This window comes from Phaenicophaeus curvirostris, chromosome 15 (assembly GCF_032191515.1).
Source record: "Phaenicophaeus curvirostris isolate KB17595 chromosome 15, BPBGC_Pcur_1.0, whole genome shotgun sequence".
NCBI lineage: Eukaryota > Metazoa > Chordata > Aves > Cuculiformes > Cuculidae > Phaenicophaeus > Phaenicophaeus curvirostris.
In genome coordinates, this window is record NC_091406.1 from 11,383,127 (window position 1) to 11,404,285 (window position 21,159).

Below are 21,159 nucleotides of genomic sequence, written 5' to 3' on the forward strand. Positions count from 1 at the left end.
ACTCTCCCTTTGAAATAAAAGCAAGGTGAGAACCCAGACAGGCAGTAAGCCTTTCCTACCAGAGGCAGAAGTGCCTTCTGTTCACCTGCTAGAACCTGGTACAGAACTCTTTACCTAGATTGCTCCACACTGCTTTGCTTCATCAGCCATTTACACCGATCCTGCAGGCCTATCTGAGCTGTCTGAGGGGATTTGAGGATCTGGACCCATTAGGCTGCAGGTGTTGCCACTTGGTTGTGCATCAGGTAATTCAGGCTGCAGTGCTAAGCCCTGCCCTTTCCCATGCAAGTGCTGCAGGTAAGTAAATAGAACGTTCACGAGAGTTTTGGTTCCATCATTAATTATTTCTGAAAGGGCTTTCAGCTTATGCCTAAAAACTCAGACAGAAAAATGATATATGTGATATCAAGATGCTTGCAGCAACAGTGGGATGAGCATTGAGAGAAAAGTGAGGGAAATCCAAAGATCTTTTGCTCCTTGTTATTCTTTGCTCTCAGCCACCTGGTCCCACTCCAGTGCAGACCTGCTGAGCCTGGATGTCACTCCCTGCCCAACACATTGCTCTCAGGGTTTATATATTTCTATTTGGGGTGATCTAGGAACTAGTGAATGGTGCATAGTGATGCTGGGTGCCACACTTGTAACGGCTGCTACTCTCTAGACAAGCATGGCACTGCTTAAAGCAGATACCGCAGGGGGGTCACACATCCTGCAAGAAGTTGCTTATGCCCTGCATGTGTCTGCAAGCCCTACAGGGAACTCTGGAACCGCAGGTGTCCCCTGCACTGAACCTGGATGCGACCCTCAGCCTGATGTGCTGCACTCACACTCAAATCAAGGTGATCCAGGAAACTATTGAGTGGCAGCAAATGATGCTGGCAGCACCCAAGGTGTCCCCACTTTTTAGGATTTGCACTTTTAAGTGTGCACAGTAGTGGTTAAAGCGGGTACCTTAAGTGAACACACAACCCATGGACAGCTGCTTGTGCCCCACACGTGGCTGCAAGCCCCATGGGACACTCAGCATCCATGGGTGTCCCCTGCACCAAGCCTGGGTGTGACCCTCAGCCTGACACACTGCTCTCAGGGTTTATATATCTCAACACAGGGTGATATAAAGACTGATGAGAGGTACCCAGAGAGGCCAGCAACCCTCCCAGGTGTCCCCACTTTGAAGGACTCACACTTCTAAGCTGTGCACAGCTGTGCTTCAGGTGGGTACTCAGCATCCACGAGTGTCCCCTGCATCGAGCCTTGATGTGATCCTCAGCCCAACACGCTGCTCTCAGGGCTTCTATATCTCAGATTGGTGTGTCTTGGGACAGAGGCACCCAGTGATGCTGGCAGCCCCCTAGGTGTCCCCATGTTGAAGAACTCGCACTTTTAAGGTGTGCAAAGTGGTGGTTCAGGTGCATACCCTGAATGGATATGCACCCTGTGGGCACCTGCTTATGCCTTGTGTGTGGCTTCAAGCCTGACACGCTGCTCTCAGGGTTTCTAGATCTCAACACAATGTGATGTCAGGACTGATGAGAGCTACCCAGTGATGCCGGCAGCCCCACAGGTGTTCCCACTTTGAAGGACTCACACTTTTAAGGTGTGCACAGCTGTGGTTCAGGTGGGTACCTTGAGCAGACACGCATCCTGTGGGCAGCTGCTTGTGCCCCACTAGTGGCTGCAAGCCCAGATGTCTCAAATTGGCATGTCTTGGGATGGAGAGGTACCCAGTGATGCCAGCATTCCCCCAGGTACCCCCACTTTGAAGGACTCGCACTTTCAAGGTGTGCGCAGTGGTGATTCAGGTGGGTACCCTGAGTGGACAAGCATCCCCATGGGAAGATGCTCGTGCCTGGGGTGCCCCGAAGGGGACCAGCATCCCGTGGGAAGATGCTCGTGCCTGGGGTACCCGAAGGGGACCAGCATCCCGTGGGAAGATGCTCGTGCCTGGGGTACCCGAAGGGGATCAGCATCCCGTGGGAAGATGCTCGTGGCTGGGGTACCCGAAGGGGACCAGCATCCCGCGGGAAGATGCTCGTGCCTGGGGTACCCGAAGGGGACCAGCATCCCGCGGGAAGATGCTCGTGCCTGGGGTACCCGAAGGGGACCAGCATCCCGCGGGAAGATGCTCGTGCCTGGGGTACCCGAAGGGGACCAGCATCCCGCGGGAAGATGCTCGTGCCTGCAAATGCCCCGCAACTGCGGGTGTCCTGCCTTGCCCTGCTCCCTCCCACCCCCCTCCTCTCCTCCCCAGCGCCCTCCCCGGCTCCGCCCCGCCGCCGGGCTCCCCGCCGCGGCTGCTGCATGCTCGGTGCAGCCTCAGCCCCAGCCGGAGGTGGAAGATGGCGGAGCCGGATTGCAGCTCTTTGCTGGATGAGGAGCTCTCCTCCTTCGTCTTCAGTTACCTCGCTGACAGCCAGGTATGGAAGGCAAAGCAGGGGAGTTGCTGTCTGGCTCCTCAGCGGGATGCAAAAAGGATGGAGGGGGGGAAGACACCCACCTTCCTTGGGCACCTGGCGAAGAGCAAGTTCCCGCAACCCCCCGTTCGGGGGGGACTTGCTCTTCCCCAGGTGCCCAGAGAATCCATAAAAAATACTTGGAGGGGGGGGATCCGCAGCATCCCCGCCGGTGCTTTCAGCACCACTCGCACGTGGACTCCCGCAGCCCCCCCGCATCCTTCTGCAGGGAATTGAGGGGTTGATGGGTTTTGGCTCAAACCCCCTTCTCATTTTGCAGTAGCCCTCCCCCCCCCCCCCCTTTCCCTGCTGTAAAGGTGGGGAGGGGGAGGCTGGGGGCTGCTAAGAGCGGTGGGATGAGTCATGTCGAGCGTCAGTGGGCTCTTGGGGGATGGAGGTTTGGGGGTTGGCGAGGAATTGGGGGGTGTCTGAGCTGCGAGTCAGTGCTTCCCAACTCTGGATGGGCTCCCTTTTGGACGGAGCTGGGTATTAAAATCAGATTAAGGCTCCTTGGCAGCTCTCACACGATCACGAGAGCGAGCCATGCTGGCTATAGGGCTTGCATGCTTTTCCATTTTGGGGGGTGGAAGAGAGGCGCTATACAGTAAGTCCAGCAGTAGCAAGAGCCGTGACTGATCTGGAGCATAACCGCACATTTCGCAGTCAGATTGACGAGGCTGCTGCAAACGGGAAGAGTTTTCTGTAGTTATTTATCATCCCTTCACTTTCATAACCCCCAGATTACAAAATAGGTTTGATTGTGAAGCGAGCACGTTCATCCCAACCCTTGCTCTCTCACCAGTTCAGCTCCTGGACTGCAAACAGCAGGAAGCGTGTGTCGAACGGGATGGGGACTAATCCTGCTGTTTGGGTTCAAAACAACTAAAGGTCTCAGGACTTGGGAAATCTGATTTGCCCCTGGTGAATGTACCAGACAGAACCAGGCAGGTCTTGCCACCAGCTAGATCAATGTAGTCCTAGTGGCTCTCCTTACACACAGCAGCTCCAGAGCGCTCCGGCTTGGCATTGGACCCTGGCAGCTTGCTGGGGGCAGAGCAGGGGGGAGGTGGCAGCTTCGGTTGTTAACGAAGAGCTGCTGACAGATTGATTACAGCAGAAGGGTCAGGAAGGGTGAGAAGTGGGCCGAGAAGATTTTGTAAGAGGTTTGCATTTTCTGATTTGGACGGATTTATTATTGCTGAGGGAACTGTTGGCTAGAGAAGACGAGGCTGGTTGTGTGGGATGCCATCCCTGGAAAGTATGGCAGAAAGGCTGCAGCTCACACCAGCCCCATTGCTCCCTGGGCAGGTGAAAGTTCCTGGCTCTGCTTCCCTGCAATAACCTGGCTATCTTCCATGTGCTTAACATGAAATGAAAAGCTCATGTGATTGCAGTGTGCATCTCGAGGCTTGTTTCATTTTGCTTTTTTGGTCAGCCTTTGACATGCCAATTTAGGAATCTTATTCCAAAAAGGGACTGTTAAGGAGAAAAAAAAAATTCCTGAGAATTGTCATCCTTCTCTGGTGAAAAAACGACCGCGTTGTGAGCATCCCCTGCAAAATTTGAGGCTGTGGAATGGACTGTGATGAAATAAGGCCATTTTTACAGCATCTCTTAAAATACAGTTTGCTGTGCTTGAGCTCTTTTTGGTTTTCCTTCCTCTCCCATCCATGCGTTGTATTGGAGGGAGCAGAGTAGGTACGCATGCAGAGTTAGTGTTGTCTGCAGGGTGTATGGCATGAAGAGCAGCAGAGCGATCTTTGTGGCCCACTGCGGGGTCCCTCAGCAGTGCTATCCAGCCTGTGTTTGCTCTCCCACCCCGTGCCCGGTTTTGATAACTGCATTTCCTCTCTGCTTCCACGTGCACAGAGGGGTTAGAGGCTGGGGTGTAAAGAAAAAGGGGAAGAAAGGGAGGAAAAAATCACACCCCCCAGCTATGATTTGCATGCATTTGCTTAAGAAACGCGTGAAGTTGTAAGCAAGTGTTGTGCTTGTACCTTAACCTCTGATGAAATTGCAGGGAAGGCTCCAGCCCTGGCTGCTGTCACATGCCTGCTTTATAACTCGGAGCAGGAGGCGGTGTCGGGCTGGCCACTGACGTCTCTCCCCATTACTACTGTACCAGCCCCTGCTTACAACTGGGTTTCTGCCTTCTCAATGAAGCCCAAAAGCTGCTTCCACAAAGTCCCCAGTGCTCCAGCAAAAGACCACGTTATCCTGGGAGACTACAATGTCAGGAGGCCATGAGATCATGAATACTAGCTGTTTCCTTCGTGGAGATCTTGAGGAACTGACCCTCCTTCTCTCTCCCACGTGCTTCTTCCCAGCCCTTGCTTTCACAGTAGGTTTTGAGAAAGGCACGTTTAAGTGTGTGTAGGTGCCAGGTAATCCCTTTCTGTCCAGGGGAGGAATCCCTAGGAGGGCTCTCAGAGAGATGCACGGTGAATGTTTGACACGAATATTTGCATCAGTCCCTTAATTATATAGACTTGTGCTGAGGATGCCTGATAACCCCTACCTATCGAGGACAGCGATGATTCACGTGACACCTGCATTGCTACAGAAAGAAAGTTGGGGTTTTTTACTTTATACATGCTTCTCTCCTGCCAACTCCTTTTCCCCTTTTTAACAACAAAAAAAGTGATTTTGTTTTGCTGCGACTCAAAACATGTAATTTCTGAGCCCACTTAATCCATTTTGTGCAACTCCTTGCTGCTCAGAGGTACAAAGCTGGTTGTAGCTGGTTTGTCTGCTGGCACCAGGCGCTGGAGAATGCCAGTCAGGCAGCTTTGCTGAGAGCACCGCGGAGCAGCTGGCGACTCTCAGCATCCCTGCAAGAGCAGTTTGACTCTTAGGGCTTCAATTTGTTTGAAAACCCCAAACAAAGTGCAGCAGGGGGAAAAAAAAACCCTAAAACCCCCAAACTAGACTGCTGCTTGGAAAGATGCTTAAAGATCACATGAACTGGAATACAATATTTGCTCTTTAACTTCTCGGCTTCCTGCTAACAGCTTAATCCATTGATGAGTGCAGGGAAAAACAGTGAAGCCCTCAGTGGAAAAGCACTCCATTGGGTGGATTGTTGCTGTTGGTAATGAAGTGGAGATGCATTTGTAATTTCTGACAGTCCTCACTGAAGAGACCCGATATTCTGCGTTTTCTGTGGCTTGTCTCAAAGATTTTGGAGTCTGGATGGCTGAGACAGCCCAAGGGCCTATGCCAAGTGTATCTCCAGCCTGGCTGTATTGCTGCAGCTCGGGTCGAAGGGCTGCAGCATCACTGGGGCTGGAGACCCCCTCGCTCCCCCAGGGAGGCACTGCAGGAGCCTGGCTGTTATCAGAGGCTGTGCTGGTGCGATTGCAAAGTGGGGGGCAGCGGTTGCTGGGGCTGCCGGCAGCTGCCCACGCCGCAGCGGTGGCTGCAGGAGATGGCGAGTGCAACTTGCTGCTGAGCCTGCCACGCGGAGAAAGCAGCAGTAGGAGGAAAGGAGGGCTGGCCTGAAAGTTGGCTCCTTGTAGAGGCTCCCTGCACACCCACCTACCCTCACCCCCTGCTTGTGACCAGGTCCCCCAGGGCTCTGGGGCTGCCCCACGTGGTGGGCTGTGCTCCCTCCTGCCTGCACATCCCAGCCCCGTCTCGTGCTGTATTAGAAAGGCACCTCTCCAACAGGTGAATAATTAAGGTCTCAACCTAGTGCCTCCAGCAAAGGGAGCTTTGTGAAGGAGACTGATCTCTCTCCCACATTAACCTTTCCAATGTCAAAAGCCTCTTTGTAGTTAGAAACTCCACTTGCTCCAGCACTTCAGCACTGTTGGTTCTCCGATGAAAAATATCCCGGGGATGCCCTTCCTGCTCCCAACCTCTTCCTTGCTTTGAGGAATGCGACCCATAGTCCCTGGCTTGGGACTGGAGGCAGGGATGCTGTAGGCTAGCTCCTCGACAGGCTGGTTGCTGTGCTGCTGCCACTGCTGCCTGCTGGTCCCGAGGTGCGGGAGCCTGGCAGGCTCTGAGATTTGGTGGTGTTGGGGACTGGATCATGGGAGAGTTTGGGAGCCCTGTGTCCATGTTGCCAGCAGGGAGAGTGCCAACAAGGGCATGCTCTCCCGCGGCCAGTGTGTGCCAGCACCCATGAGAGCTTGGGGATGTTGCTCATCCAGCTGGGGCAGAGGCGGCGTGCAGGGACAGCCCGTGCCTTCACTGCCCCATGCCTGCAGGACAACGACCACCAAAGCCACTGCTCCTTCTGCCTGCCATGGCCTTGGGGAGATGGCATCATCGGGGCGAGTGGCACCGTCCCCTGCAGCCCCTGTGGGGCTCTCCAGCACGGAGCAAGCCCTGGCTTTGCTGGGGAAGGGCTGTCTGCAGAGAGATGGCTCTGCTGGGACCACGCCTGTTGTGCTCTCTCATTGCCTCCGAGGAGCTGGGGACACAAGGTGCCAACAGAACCTCTGTCAGTGCCAGAGGAAATGGCCTTGGGCTCCCACGGCTGAGCCCCACTCCATGGCAACCCCGTGCGGGTTTATATTTCTCGTGACCACTTGGCAGCGTGAAGTGGTTTAGCAAGGGGAGGAAACTTTGCATGTGCTGGAGCCACTGGTGCCAGGCTGGCTGTGCTGGACTGACCACTGTGGTCCCAGCCACGTGAAAGTTCTCCTTGCTGGGGGGCAAGGTCTGGGGCAGCTCCTTGCACCCCCAAGAGCAGGTGGATGGCTCCCCTGCCCGCGTGCTGTGCTGGGGAGGGCAGGTTCTCACTGCCTGCCTGCTACCTGGCAATCTACCCTCTTGCAAGAGGATGTTTTAAGCTGCCTCTGCATATAGTAATGAGCCAGAGACTAAAGGTTGAAGCTAGGGTGGTCAGGTGAGGTAGTGACCTACTTCCAGGGGCAGCCGCGTGGTAGCTGCCAGGTGAGGGTCCAGCCAATGTGTTTCCCTTCCCTTATCGCTTGGCGGTTCTGCTTTTCAGCACTTTTCCTGAGCTCTGGCTTGGAAATTTATTATTTATTTATTTATTGCTTTTTTTATAATGGGAGCTTCCAAGAAACGCCGAAGGACTTTGCACAGATTTGGCGGCACTCAGGGTCTCGTCAACCCTGTCCTTACCCTGCTCTTGCTTCGCTGCACCTCCCCAGGCAGAGGCAGCAGCCAGGGTTGAGCTGCTGCAAATTGCTGTTTTAAACTGGTTCACTTCAGAATTAAGGCAAGGGTCAAAAAAAAAAAAAAAAAAGAAAAAAAAGCTGGAGATCTCCTTTGGTCCTGGAAGTGCTAGAGACTCCCTGGGGACGGGTTCCCTGTGTGGCAAGTCTGGTATCTGCTGGGTGCATGGGGAGACTGTGGCAGCCCTGGGGGCTCCTTTGATGGCCCCATCCAGTAGCCAGACTAACCTTTGATCTCTCCTGGCTCCCGGGCAGCTGTTTGGAGCTTAGGGAAAATGCTTTGCTTATCTTGCACCCCTGCTATCCCGAAAGCCAGCAGGTGCTGGGGGGCCTCCCCAGTGCCCCCATATCCCTGAGCGAGGAATGCTCTGTGGGAGAAGACACTCTTCAGTGTTGTGTGCCCAGAGAGCACGATGGGGATCCTGCTGAAGGAGCATTTTATACCTGCCTGTGTGTACCCACCCCCCCCACGGCACCCTGCCCACGCAGGTAGGGAACAGGCAAGCATATTTCCTCACAGCTGGGAGCTGGAGGCTTCTGCTCTTGGCGAGAAGGAGCCTGTGTGATGGGGGCTGAGGTGGAAGAGACCCTGGTGTCCCAGGAAGGCTGATGTGACACTTCTCCCCTCCCCTGGGACAGAGCAGTACATGCTTTATATGGATGTTTTTGTGCTTTGGTGGCAGAGGATAAAGCGAGTGCCTGGAGGTCTTGCAGCGACTACAGTTGCAGGGCAGCGTATCTTATACTGAGATGCATTTTCTGAATTCTTCCTCTGTGCCGCTCCTGCGCCCTGCGGTCGCTGCCTGCAGCGGTGAGGAGCACCCTGGCCCAACAATCCCTTCTGCTGAGCCAGCGCCACTGGTCAGGCTCCTCGGTTCCTGTTTCAGTTAGCAGAGTGTTCATCACTGCCACCGCTTCTGCTTCCCTGGCCTTTGTTTGGAGAGGTGACAGGACCCCATCCAACCCCGGCATCCAGGGCAGCAGGAGAGGGGTGCAGGAGGTGTCATCCTTGCCCCTTGCCAAAGGTTGCCTCCCCCACCTAGTCCCCAAGGAGCCCCTGTTTCCTAATTTTCATGCACATCAAGAGCAAGGAAATCCTCGAGGGTGGGGGGAGATGGAGGGGAGAGGGCAGAGCATCCTGGCACAGGCTGGGGGCTGAGCTGCTGGGGCAGCCGGCTGTGCTCGCGGATGCAAGGAAGCCCAGATTCCTTTAATCATGTTCCTTCTCCTCCCTCCTGCCCGTATGAGGGGTGACTGTGGGTTTCACTGCTTGGAAGTGGCAGCTGGGGACCTGGTTGTCCCTCAGTGCACAGAGCTGGGGTGCAGGGGAGCTGCTGCCAGGAGCAGGCAATGTGCTCCCTGTCCCCCAGCCTCAGCAGCCTTCTTGCTGAGCCCTTTCTTGCTTCATTTTAAGCCAAAGTGCCTAGATAGGAGCGAGTAACGTGTTTTTTTTCTTATGAAGAAACCACATATTTTGCCATGGGGTGTTCCTGGAAACATCCCAGTGGGATACTGTCACGACCCTTTGCATGCACACGAGACTGATGGGGCTGAGCACCAGCCAGCCCTGCAGCAACCTGGCTGTGTTAGAGTAAAGAGCAGCACTGATTGCAGCTGGGGTGATGGTTGTACATGCACTTGGAAAGCGGCAAGGAGCTGGACGTGTAAAATGTTGCATCCTCACACCCTTGAAGGCCAAAGCAGGGGCAGGCTCTGGCTTCTTTACTCCTCCAGAGGCCAGTCCCACTGTGAGCATTGCACGCTGACACACAGAGGGCTGGAGTGGCCGTGGTCCTTTGGGTCCTCGCACATTGCCCAGGCAGAGTGTGCGCTTGCTGAGCTCAGAGCAGGGGGGAAAAAGCTGCTAGCTGCGTGTCCGGAGGGTTGGGGCTCTGTCTGCTCGCAGGAGGGCAAGGCAGGACACAGGCTGAGCGGTGGTTTGTGCCAAGCAAGTCAGTGATGCCTTTTCCTGCTGCACAGGGGTTGCTCACCTGGCACCCGCCGTGGCGATGCTGAACTTTGTTCCAGCTCAAGTCACCGTGTCCTGATTTCCCCGGACTTGCACAGCCTCAGTGCAAATGTTCGCAACTTCCACGGCCCTTGGCTTCAAGCTGATTCAATTTTGCAGTCCTGTCGTCTCCCTTAAAACCATGGCTGCTTAGCTGCTCTCCTTTCCCCCTCTGTTTGGGGGCCTGCAGCCCTGCCTGCGAGAGGTGTGTGTGGCTCGGAGCCACCTTCCAGCATTTTAATGATAGGAGGATTTTTAAACCTTCCGTTGAACAGCATAAACCCCAGAGCTCTGCAGAGCTGCAGCTGGAGATTTAAACCAACAAGCATCGTGTCTCCTTGAAAGCAGTCTTGCACAGACATAGTCACGACCTAACCATGCTAATAATGAAAAGAAAAAAATTGCAAATGTTTTTCTTACAAAGGAAGTTTCTGCCTCTGTGGGCCTCACCAGGAGACTGGCGCGTGTCGGTTTTGGGTGCTAAAACCCATTTCCCAGGTAACAGAACTCAAGTGTATGAGAGCTGTGTGGTTTTCTCAGGCTGAAATGTTGGATGGTATTTGAGCTGGTTTGGTGTTTTTCTTGTAGCCACGTCCTTTTAGGAAGAAATAAGTATGTCTATTTATATATATATTGAAAATGAAAGCATGTGGGCCATGTCCCCTGAAACCCCCGTGGTGCATCTTGTCACCCAGCTCTGGTGCGGACACTGTTTTGCTAGTCACTGGCAACCCAACCTCCCCAGCAGCTGAGCTGGGGACCAGGGGCAGCACTGGGGCTTGGTGTGAGCAGCGATAGGTGTGTGGGACACGCTGGTACATGCGTGTCTCCTCTCCTTGTGGCACCAGAGGCTTCAGGATGTGGAATTGGATGCAGGAGGAAGGAAGTCGGCAGCTGAGCGGGGAGGGGTATCGCCAGGGGACTGTTAGGACAGGCACAGATGGGAAGGGCTGGAGCTGCTTGGTTTATTTACTTCTGTTGACTCCTCCTGCCTGTGCTTTTGGATCGCTGCCTGGTCTGCCTGCAGTGATGACTTCTCCGGTCCCATGTTAGTGCGTCCAGGATGGGGTGTGTCAGCAGTCACCAGGGTGACCAGGGGCTGCCCATGAGGGTCTGCTTGCCCAGGCTCCATCATCTCAGCTCACACTGCTCGCCTGCTGCCTGTGTGCCCAGAGGAGCTGAAAACTCATCTGCACATGCAGCAGAGTCTAAAATAAATGAAAGGGAGATTATCAGGAGGAGACTGTCCCTGTCTCCGCTGCTTGCTTATGGCAGTGCAAGGACCTGGAAACACAGCTTTCAAGTTTCTCTCTGTATTTATGTAACCCAAACTAACTCTTTTTGGAAAAAGCCACTCTGTCTCATTGAGATACCTAAATATAGCAGCCTCTCTGGAGGGAGGATTAGCCTGTGAGTGCCCTGGAGGGTACGGGACCTTTGTGGATGGATGTTAGAGGGAGTTTAAACTTCTTTCAATCAAGCTGGAGGGGGGGGTGGGTTATTCCCCTGTCATTAGCAGGGCGGGTTTGCAGCCATGCTGTGCCAGCGAGGAGCTCACAGCAGGGACAGGGCTGGCAGGGAACTAGGAACCTGCTGAGATGTGAACTGCAGGTTTTTTTTCTAAATGTCTCAATGCCTTTTGAGGCCAGAGCCCGTCTATGCCAAAATACGCTGTTTGCTAATGTGCCATCGCCTCCCCTTGGAGGAAGGAGCCAGACTGCAAAGCACAGAATCGGGGCTGAGCTGTGGGGTGAAACCTCCAGGTCCTGCCCTGCCAAAAGGCCCTGTGGGGCTTTGGCACCTTGGGGAGATCAGAGCCGCTGCTGTGACGTGGGATTGGGTGGAAAGGCAAGGAAGGGCGAAGGTCCTTAGGTGCACAGAGCACTGCAGGCATCAAAGTCCTTTGAGCTCCTTTAGTGAAAGATGCAGGACCAACCCTGTGAAATGCTGAGCCAAGGGACACTCCACTAGTGCCAGGGATGTATGGTCCCACCCTCACAGGGACCAGGGGCCCGTACACTTGGCCAAGATGCGGGCGGTGGCAGGACCTGGGCACTGTGCACAACCCATGGACCCACCTTTCTCCATACACGCAAGACCTCGTTGCCTTTGGAGTGAACTTGTGATGGGTTTACTTGCCTGAGTGGTCTGACCACCTCACTAGCTTACCCACATGGTGTCTTTTGTATCACCTAGGGTCAGCAGGGCTTGCATGTTGCACCAGAGTGGAATCTTATTGGAATTTTAATGGAATCTGAGTTTTTTTGAGATGCACAAGGTGGCTCTTCCTTTTGTCTCTGGATGTCTCTGACTGCCTGCAATGGGATGCTGTGGGTCCCTTCCCAGGAAATAGGGAGCTGCTGTTGGTGACCGTATGTGCTGGTGTCCTGGGGACGAGGAGCATGGGACACACGGTGTGGTGCTTGAGTCTCCACAGCCAGCTATTTATAACTGCATGGTGGGGGGGCCACTCTTGTGTGCCCCTTCCCCTCCTCCTCACTTTGCAGTGCTGACAGAGACAGCCTGGCTCCCCAGCCCAGTTTTGTGGCTTGGTAGAGCTGCTGCCGGGGCTCCCTGATCTGTCTTGTGATGGAGACCTGCAGAAGATGCCTTATGCTTTCTGTGGGAAAGCAGAGGGCCCCTCAGCCATTTCACCTCTGTGCTTTTCTTGTTGCTTCCTTTGCATACCGTGGCTCAGTCTCTCTGCACGCTGCCTCATCTCCCTGCGGCTCATCCTTGCCCCTCACTGTGCCCTCTGCCTAGCTTGGAGCTGCGCAGCCTTGTACCAAAACTCACCCAGTGTGAGGAGTCCTCCGCCACCCCTGCCACCTCACTGGGGTAGGAGCCACCTGGCTAAACGCTGGGACGTGTTGGGAGGTGTGGGTTAACGCAGGTGTGCAACCTTGGACAACCTTGCAGTCTCTAAGTGCAATGCCCTCTCAGCTCTCATCGCATGGGCAGGGGCCAGGGAGGTTCAGCACTGCCTTGTGGCAGCCCCTCCAGTCCCTGCTGGGTGGAGGTAGCCTGGATCTGAAGGAAGGACCCTTCTCACGTCTGTTTGGCCCTAGCAAGGTGGAGGTGAAATAGAGAAGGTAAGGCTTGTGTGTTGAAATGGGAGGAGGAGCATGGCCATAGGGCTCACAGCATCCCCAGGATCCCTGAGTTGCTCCAGCAGATGGCTGCAGCCCTCCCGCCCTGTTCTAAGGAATACAAATGTGCGGCAGATATGGTTACCCAGTCCCGAGAGCGGTGTTAGCTTTCATCTAGATCGATATCCCTGCCTGCCTGTGTCTGAGAGAGCGCTCAGCTGGCAACCCAAGCCCGGCCAGGAGGAGACACTCGCCAAGGCTCTGCTGCCTGCTCCAGACCCTGCCTGTCAGTCTGTCCGTCTGCCTCGGCATGATGGCAGAACCAGCGCCAACCGCAGCGCTGTTGCTGTGCTGTCGGACTCCGTCATGCGTAAAATGTAATAAATAGGGCCATAAGCCTTTTACGAAGTCTATTTCCACTCTTGGATCCGGGATTTAATGCATGGCTGCTTAGAGAGGCTGAGGATTTCAGGGGTCAGCAAGGCTAATTGCACTGCTGGAATAAAAGGGCGTACAGCAGGATCCTGTGGGCAGGTGGGAGGGGGTGCTGGGGGTCCCAGCCGCCCGCCGCACGGCCCTGGCTCTGCGCGCTCTCTGCCAGCAGCCTGGGAAAGCAGCGGCCACACGTGGTGGCTTGGTGAGGGATGCAGTCACCAGGGTGTGCTCCATGGCTGAGTGATGCAGAGTTTTGGGGCTGGGGAGAGCGTGCCAGCTGGGCAGTCGTGTGCTGCAGGTGTTCAGGTACCTACTGCTCCATGGTGCCCCACGGGTGTCTGACTGAACGTGTCTGGCTGGAGCACTTGATTTTAGATTATCTGGAAAGTAGGAAAAGCCTCCATAGGGGCCAAGTGTCAGTGAGGACCTGGGATGTCCCAATCTTTCTGGGCTTATCTGGCTGTAGAGCAGCTCTAGTGCTGGCTTGGCCCCAGCCTGCAGCATCTTCTTGAGCTGCAGAGGTGAGCTGGGTACTATCCCACAGGGCTGCCCACTGCACCAGCTGGCCCCAACACCACAAGCTGGGGTAGGAAGGGACATGTGCTCGGAGGTGATGCTGTTGGGGAGATGGAAACAGACATCTGCCTGGAGTGGAAATGCAGTGCTGGGATGAGAGCCAGGGGTGCAAACCCGGGCAGGTGCTCTGATGCTGGGTTGTTCTCCTAGCAGCATAGAATCATAGAATAACCAGCTTGGAAGAGACCCACCGGATCATCAAGTCCAACCATTCCTATCAAAATCCAACCTAATCTTATCAAAGTCCAACCATTCCTATCATTCCTAGCATGGGACTGGGGGTCAGGGCCTGGGCTGCGCTTTAACGGAGGTGTTGGAGAGGGACTGATGGGATGAGCAAGCTCCACTTCACAGGAACAAGCGCACAGCCAGCGCACACCCTGTAAGGCAGGGGGGACCCAGATGCCCAGAGGCTCCCGGGGCTTCACCCTGTGCCAATCGGCCGTGCAGGGCTGGCAGGGCTGTGCCACCGGCCGCGGCAGACGGAGGATGCCAGCTCCACTCAGTTACTTTCCTGGCTGATCCCGTCATCTCCATCTCACGCCAAGTGCTGAAGTTGTCATGGAAACCGGCATGGCGGCAGCCTCGCCAGCAGCTCCTGTGCGGAATCCTCGGTCTGAGCACCCAGCCGGCACTGGGCTGCTGCGGCAGTAGCGGGTGGCTGGCTCAGTGGACCGCTTACTGCTGGTCCTTATTCCTCGAGGGCATCAGCCTGTGGCTGGGCTCTGGGGATGCACACAAACAGTCGCTTCCCAGGCGTTGTAGCAGGGCCCAATCCATTAGCATTCATCAATCCCAGAGAGAGCCTTGCAGAAAGCACAAAAAAAAGCCCTATAGTATTGCTATTAATAGTACCTGTTCACAAAGTTATTTTTAGCAACACTGTTCTCACCTTCATTCATAACAGCCATCACACAGGCCTGATTCTTCTCTCTGCTGCCCAAGCGGCTTTGAGGTAACCCCGACCTCTGGGGGTGCCCCACTCTCCCCAGACTTCCACCGCTCAGAGTGTTTTATTTTGCTGAGGAAAGAGACAGTCTACAAGCCTTTCCCTGCAGTGGGAAATAGAGGGGGACTTTTTTTCCAGGGTTAATTTTTCTCTCATGACTGTAACTCTGAACTCTGCTTGCCTTTGCCTATCCTCCCACGTTGCTCCTGTCCAGCGGGGCTGTGTCATGCCAAAGGCTTTTTCCCTGGAGCATCCCTGCTGGAAGTCCATCCTGGTGCTGGGATTTTGCTTGATCAGTGGAGGAGGCGGTGCCTCAACTCCGCTATTTGGGATGGAGAATTTTCCACTTGAATTTCAGTGGATTTTTTCATAGGTTTCAAGCCATGGTCCTCCCTCCCCATCATCTTCCATCTTCAGAGCTCACGCAGATGCAGGGCTTTGAAAGGGCATTGAGGATTCCTGGGTTCAGCCCACCGCTTTGAGGCAGCACGTTCTCCCACTGCCAGTGAAAGGCCTATTTCTCCTGTTCTTGAGCTCAGCAGTGACAGTTCCTTGGGTTCTTGGGCTAATTTGTTCCTGCATTTAATGAGCTGCCTTGTTAAAGTGTTTTTCCCCAATAATCAGCCCTCCAGGCTGGGTGAGAGGCTGGTTATGTTTGTAGACAACTGGAGACCTGCAGGCTGCAAAGGGCTTTTCCAATTGCTTGCAGCGGTGTGGGATGAGCACCAGCCCTCTCCTCCTGCATGGTCCTGGCCAGGCTATGAAGGGGGAAACAGCCTAAAGCACCCCAAATCATGCTTCTCCAGATTTACTGGACCCACAAACCACAACAGTGCCTCTGAGCGGGACTGGTTGCACTAGGGAAGGCATCTGCCCTCGGGGTGCAGCTAACTGGGAATCGTGGGACTGAACTGCCCTCCTGCACACTCTTGCTGCACAATGTCCTTACCCCGTGATGTGCTGCACTGGGGCTGCTTGACATGGCCCCGCGGGGCAATCCCATGCACACACGCTGCTGAGCGGGCATGCCCGTGCGCCTCTGCCCAGCCTTAATGAGGGGGTTTGAGCTTGTTACCTGGCTGGTTGGGAGCTGCAGTGGCTGGTTTCAATCAATGGGAGTGGAAGTCTCCCTCCTGGGGGCCTGCTCTGTGTGGAGGAGTGTGCATACAGCCGGCAGCCGTGGTCTCCCAGATTCCGCGGTGGCTGCCCTGACTGAGCAGGGCGCACGTCTGGGAGCCCTCAGGGTGATGGCTAGGAAGGAGCAGATTTAGTGGTGCCTCTGGTGATGTGGCAGCGTTTCATGTCTGCCACAGCCCTGGCTGAGCCAACCCTGGTCTCCAGGCCGTGGTTTTTAGGGTAGCGATGATGCAAGACAGGAAGGTGCATTGTATAGGTGCTGCTCCATTTATATATAGCTGACCCACTTGCTGGCCCCTCCTGGTGCTATGCTTTGCGTGGGGATGTGCACTGGGGCTGCAAGGGGCTGTACCAGCACTGGCTTGGGAGCGCAAGGCTGTGGATGCCTGCAGCCTGCTCTGAGCAGCTGGTGTGCACCCTCAGCCCTTCCTGCCCTGCCCACCCCAGGAGGGGGGCTCTCAGCTGGTGGGAGCACTGGTGTGGATAAGATGTGGCTGCAGAGGTGCTGGTGCCTTGTCCCTGGTCACTGGGGAGCTGTGCTGTTCCCTAGGGCTCACATCATCTTGAAGGCATAGCCTGGTGCAGCACGGTAAACTCCCAGGCTCATGTTTCCACAGTGGAAAAGGATGGGGCTGAGCAGAGTAAGGTGGCAAAAGGAGAGTGGACTGCAAAAGGCAAGGAGGTAGCCCTGCTATAGAGTCATGTTCCCTTGAGCCAGAGATCCCAGGAAATAAAGGAGCAATAACCCACCAAAATTTGTGCCCTAGACCACTCTGAGCACAAATCTTACATGCCATCTCCTTACTTGGTACTGGTGAGGCTGTCCTGATCTCCTGGCAAACTCCAGCCCCAGCTCCCTGCTCCCTGCAGTGGGTGCTGCCAGCATCTTGGCAGAACTCTTGGAGAACACCAAGCTGCCAAAGCAGTGCCTCTTGGCACCCGGGAGCCAGCTGCTTCCCCAGGATGGGAAGGAGATCTCTTTCAAAGTGTGGCTGGTGGGATACCCAGCCATGTGATAGCTGTAGCATGCAGGTTGCTTGGGCAAGGAGGAGGCGCTAGTGCTTCGAAGTCTACATGTGCATGGGCTTTGGCCAGTTTCTCAGGGAGGAGACGGCGTGCGCGGCCACCTGCCCGTGCCATGGCCATCCTGGTCACGGGCAGGCAAGGGGTGAAGTTGGAAGGGCTGACTTCACGTGTGGGGACAGGGTCTGGTGCCAAACTGCTCATCACAGGAGGCTGCAGATGACAGTGTGCCTAAGCTCTCAATAGTGCTGGCATGGGGAGGCGGGTGCCACAAGAGCTGGGGACGTGGCACAGGAGACTGGCAAGGTGGCCCTGGAGAGACTATGGGACTCAACCACATCAACCCTGCAGCTCCCTCCCTGGGATCATAGCCAGGATGCTTTCCTGAAAATAGTCACTGTATGCGCGTAGTTGCCTCTTGATAGGCTAGAGGGGACATGGTGTTCCCATCCGATGGCCTCTCAAGGTTCCTTTGGCTTGGTGTTTCCAGAGCTGTTGTGGCTGGCACACCTGGAGAAAGGCATGTCCCCAAGGTAGGTCAAAGTGAAATGCTTGCTGCGGAAAGGGAAATTAATTATAGGCGGTTTGCTGCACTCCGAGCAACTGCAGTCTGATGTTTCTCCTGTTGGCTGATAAACTAATTGTAATGACAAAACCTCAACAAAAGCAACACGCTTAAATGCTTTCTTAATTAATAATTGTCAATAATTTCTTGACGTCAATGACCAATAAACATTTCCGCCAATGGCCAATAAACATTTCAGAGAAGGGAAGTTGCCGTTAAATGCCCAGTACCTTTGCTTCTCCAGTCAGTGCGCCTGGGTTCCTGCAGCTCTGATGAATCTCACAGAAAAGCACAGGGAAGGCCAAGCCCAATGTTTTTAAAGGAAAACACTAAGCAGGAAAGAGAGTGATTATTCACTTGCAAGTCCACGGGGAAAAGAGGAGGGAAGCTGAGCAACCCCACTCAGCCCTGCTGCTGCCCACTGAGCAGCTGGCAGGGGATGATGGGCAAGCACCCAGAAGGGTGGCACCCATGGAGCCCCTTTGCTGCCCTTCCAGTGCTGTTGAGCCCCCCGTGGGTGGCTTTCCTGGGGGCAGCATGAGGGAGAGGGCACCTTGCCAGGGAGCCCATGTTCCAGGGGTTTTCAAGGCCCTGTTGAGCATCCTGCAGCCATGGAGGGTCTCCTCCCTCCCAATGACATCCACTGCATGCCTCTGCCTTCTCCTTTTCCTCCTTCTCCTTCCCACAGCCTGTCTGAGGGCAGCATCTCCTGGCTGGGTGCTGCCAAGCCTGAAAGCATCACTGGCTGCGCGTGATCGAATGGGAGTCAGCGGGACCCCAGTCCATCTGCTGTTAAGCGGAGCCTCAGGAAACCTGCTGTTCTTTTCCACTGCAGGGCTGCCGGCTGCAGCGTGGCTCTGGGAGCATTAAGGTCCTCCTCCTTCTCTGGGCTTCACAGCCATCTTAAAACCACTGGAGCCGGAGCTGTGCAGCCCTTGTTTCCCACTCCTTTTACAGTATGGTCTGGCCAGCCATCCAGGGAGTCCAGGCGGCTCCTCCGTCCATCCGGCTCCTTTCCTTCTTTGGATGTCCCCTGCTCTGGCTGCCCGGGTGCTGCCTCTCTCCCCTGGCCAGGGGCGATGGTTGGGGCGAGGGGCTGCCTAGGGCTGGGGGAGTCAAGCACAGGGCGAGATTTTTTGCAGAGGTTTCTCTGGGACAACACTGGGTGTCTGCCAGGATGGATGCCAGCTGGCTCCCGGGCACGGTTAGCACTTAGTGAGCCCTTTATAGCTGCAAATCCCTTGGCAGGCGTTAGTGAAATCCTCCCGTGGGTAAAGGTGGGAGAGGGTCACTGTTGTTAGCAGGAGGGGAAACTGAGGCACTGTCGGAGGACTCAAGCTGTTCAGGGTGAAGGGACCTGTTGCAGAGCCTCCTGTCGGGGGTGGGGATGGGGCTTCTTCCAGCAGGAGAGGAGCAATGCCTCACTCGGCATGTGTCACCATCCAAAATACGTTGCAGTCCCAGGAGGGCAAAAGCAGTGATGCCACAAGAGCGCCCCTGAGCCCAGAGAGCTGTAGGCAGGCAGGCTCTGCTCCCCTCTAAGTTCTTCCTCCATCTGCCACACCTCACATCTGGACTTGGGGGTCCCAGGGGTGTTTGCTGGTGGATGTGGGAATGTTGCTGGAGCATGCACTGCTGTGTCCTGCTGGACAGACAGATGCGGTTGTGGCCGTCTGTCCATCAGGACAACAGCCGCACATGCTTCTGGCTCTGCATCCCCAGTGCTCCATGGACTGTTACCTAAGTACTGGGTATTACTCAGGGGGTTATGCCCACTGTGAGCCCAGGAAAGCAGGGAAAAAGGCCTCTGGGGCTCACGGGGGGAGGCAGAAGCAGGGAATCTGCATGTCCCCTCTCTGCTGCTTCAGCAAGTGTCAGCACAGCGGGGAGGAGGTGACATAGAGATTATATTTGTTGGGGTTTTTTTGTGTGTTGCTGTAAGTCTTGTGTGTAGGGTTGTCCCTGAAAAGGGAATGTGGTGAGAAAGAAGAGAAGCTCACAAAGGCACGAGGAGGTTTCTGATGTGCTCCTGCTTTGTGAGCCCAGACATTCCCCCAGAAGAAGGGCTGTTGCCATCTCTAAGGTCTGGCTGAGGATCATAGCATGGGACTGGGAAGCTCACCCCAAGCATGGGAATTTGGTGAGGGCTGGATCACTTCGGACTTCCCCATGCTTCAGAAACAGGTAGATTAGTTGGAAGATGGTTAGATTTTGGGGGGATGGGTTCAAAACATGTCCCTCATCTCTGGTCCCCAAGTGGGGACTGAACAGCAATCTCAAGACTGGGAGCATCCCATTGTTTCCGGGGCTGTGCTGAGGGATTTCCATGGGCATGAGGCTCCTGTGGGCTTGCACAGGCTTGGATCCCTCCCTACTGTGCCGCTGCAGGTCCCTGTGGACCACTGGCAGCAAGAGGCTTGGTGCAGCCCCCATGGTGGTGGAGATACCCCGTGGGGGCTGAAGACCCGTTGGTTGGAGGATGACTTTTTCAGCTGCCCTGCACAAGCTCTGTGCCTTGTCCCACATGGGGACAGCAGCCTGGGTTGTGACCATGCCCTTGTTTGTGGGGCACTCGGGCTGTTTCTGCAGCCACCTGCCAGTCAGAGAGAACCTTGGGTGGTCTGAGTATTGGGTGCGTGGGTGCAGGACTTGTGCGTGCCATTGGCCTTGGGTCCAGATGCTCTCCAGCAGGGACAATTAATGGATTAACCTCTTCCCATCCACCTCTTCCCAGCCACCCCCTTGGCCCGCGGGATGGCTGTTAGGGAAGGGTCAGGCAGGCTGGGGAGCTGACGGACTGTTTTTTTGGCCAGCATAGCAGTCATGGGGCAGGAGCTGTGGCCGTGGCTGGTGGTGCTGGCAGCGAGGCACTCTGGACACCCAGGGAGCAAGTGTCCCAGCATGAACCAGCCAGCCGGGAGTGCCGGCGGCAGGAGGCAGGATGCCTGGAGTTCCGTCCTGCTTGGCCCCATCTCAATGGGACTCAGCGCCAAAAGCCAGGGGGTGGCTGCTGCGAGCAGCCAGCAGTGCTTCAGCCCAGCCTGGCTTCCCAGCCATGTGGGATTAGGGGCTGGCTTGCAGTACATCCCCTTTGTTTATCCATTTTTCCCAGATGTGGTGATGGAGCCAGCAAGCACACAGCTTGGAACTTTGATAGCACCCACTGGAGTGGGTGCCATCCTGCCTCTTGCACAGGGCCCCTTCTCTGATGTGACCAGAGAGCAGCAGGAAAGGCCTCAGGAGCTTGCTCTGCCCAGGCAGGAGGTTTGCAGGCAGCTCACACCAGCCCTGCATCTCCTGGGGTCGCTCTGATAGGGCTGTGGGCTGAGGTCAGTGCTGGGGTTTAGCAGAAGCACCTTTGAGGTTCAGCAAGTCTTAGCCTCTTGAATGCTTCCTATGGGAGCTTGGGTGAAGGGACGGTGCAGCGTGACCTGGAGTGGGGAGGCTGTGCAGTCAGCATGGAGCTGGCTGCCAGGGGAGTGATGCCATGCTGTGGCAACTCACAGCTGCCCCTGAATGTGGGTGGCAGCCAGAAGCATTTTACAACATCCCAGGCTTCACCCCTCTTGCTCCTGGCCATGTCTCAGCTCCATGGCAGCTGCCTTCACACCATGTCCCAGAGCTGATTTTGTGCTCTCCCAGGCATGCAAGATGCTGTCTCCATCCTCCCCTATCTGCCGTGTCCTGAGCACCAACTCCTTCCCCCAGCACTGTATTTCCTATCGGTGAACAGGGTCTCTTAGGAAAACCTTGGCAAGATGTCACAGAGGC

At 55.4% G+C, this 21,159-nt stretch overlaps 1 protein-coding gene across 1 annotated transcript in view; it reads left to right on the forward strand.

Moving 5' to 3' along the window:
• Positions 1 to 2,282: 2,282 nt before the first annotated feature.
• PPARGC1B (PPARG coactivator 1 beta) overlaps positions 2,283 to 21,159 on the forward strand; it is a 51,541-nt gene continuing 32,664 nt past the window's right edge. The window contains exon 1 of the mRNA XM_069868961.1: positions 2,283 to 2,417. Within this exon, the coding sequence (XP_069725062.1) occupies positions 2,340 to 2,417 (78 nt within the window). The 5' untranslated portion in view covers positions 2,283 to 2,339. The remainder of the gene's footprint in view (positions 2,418 to 21,159) is intronic.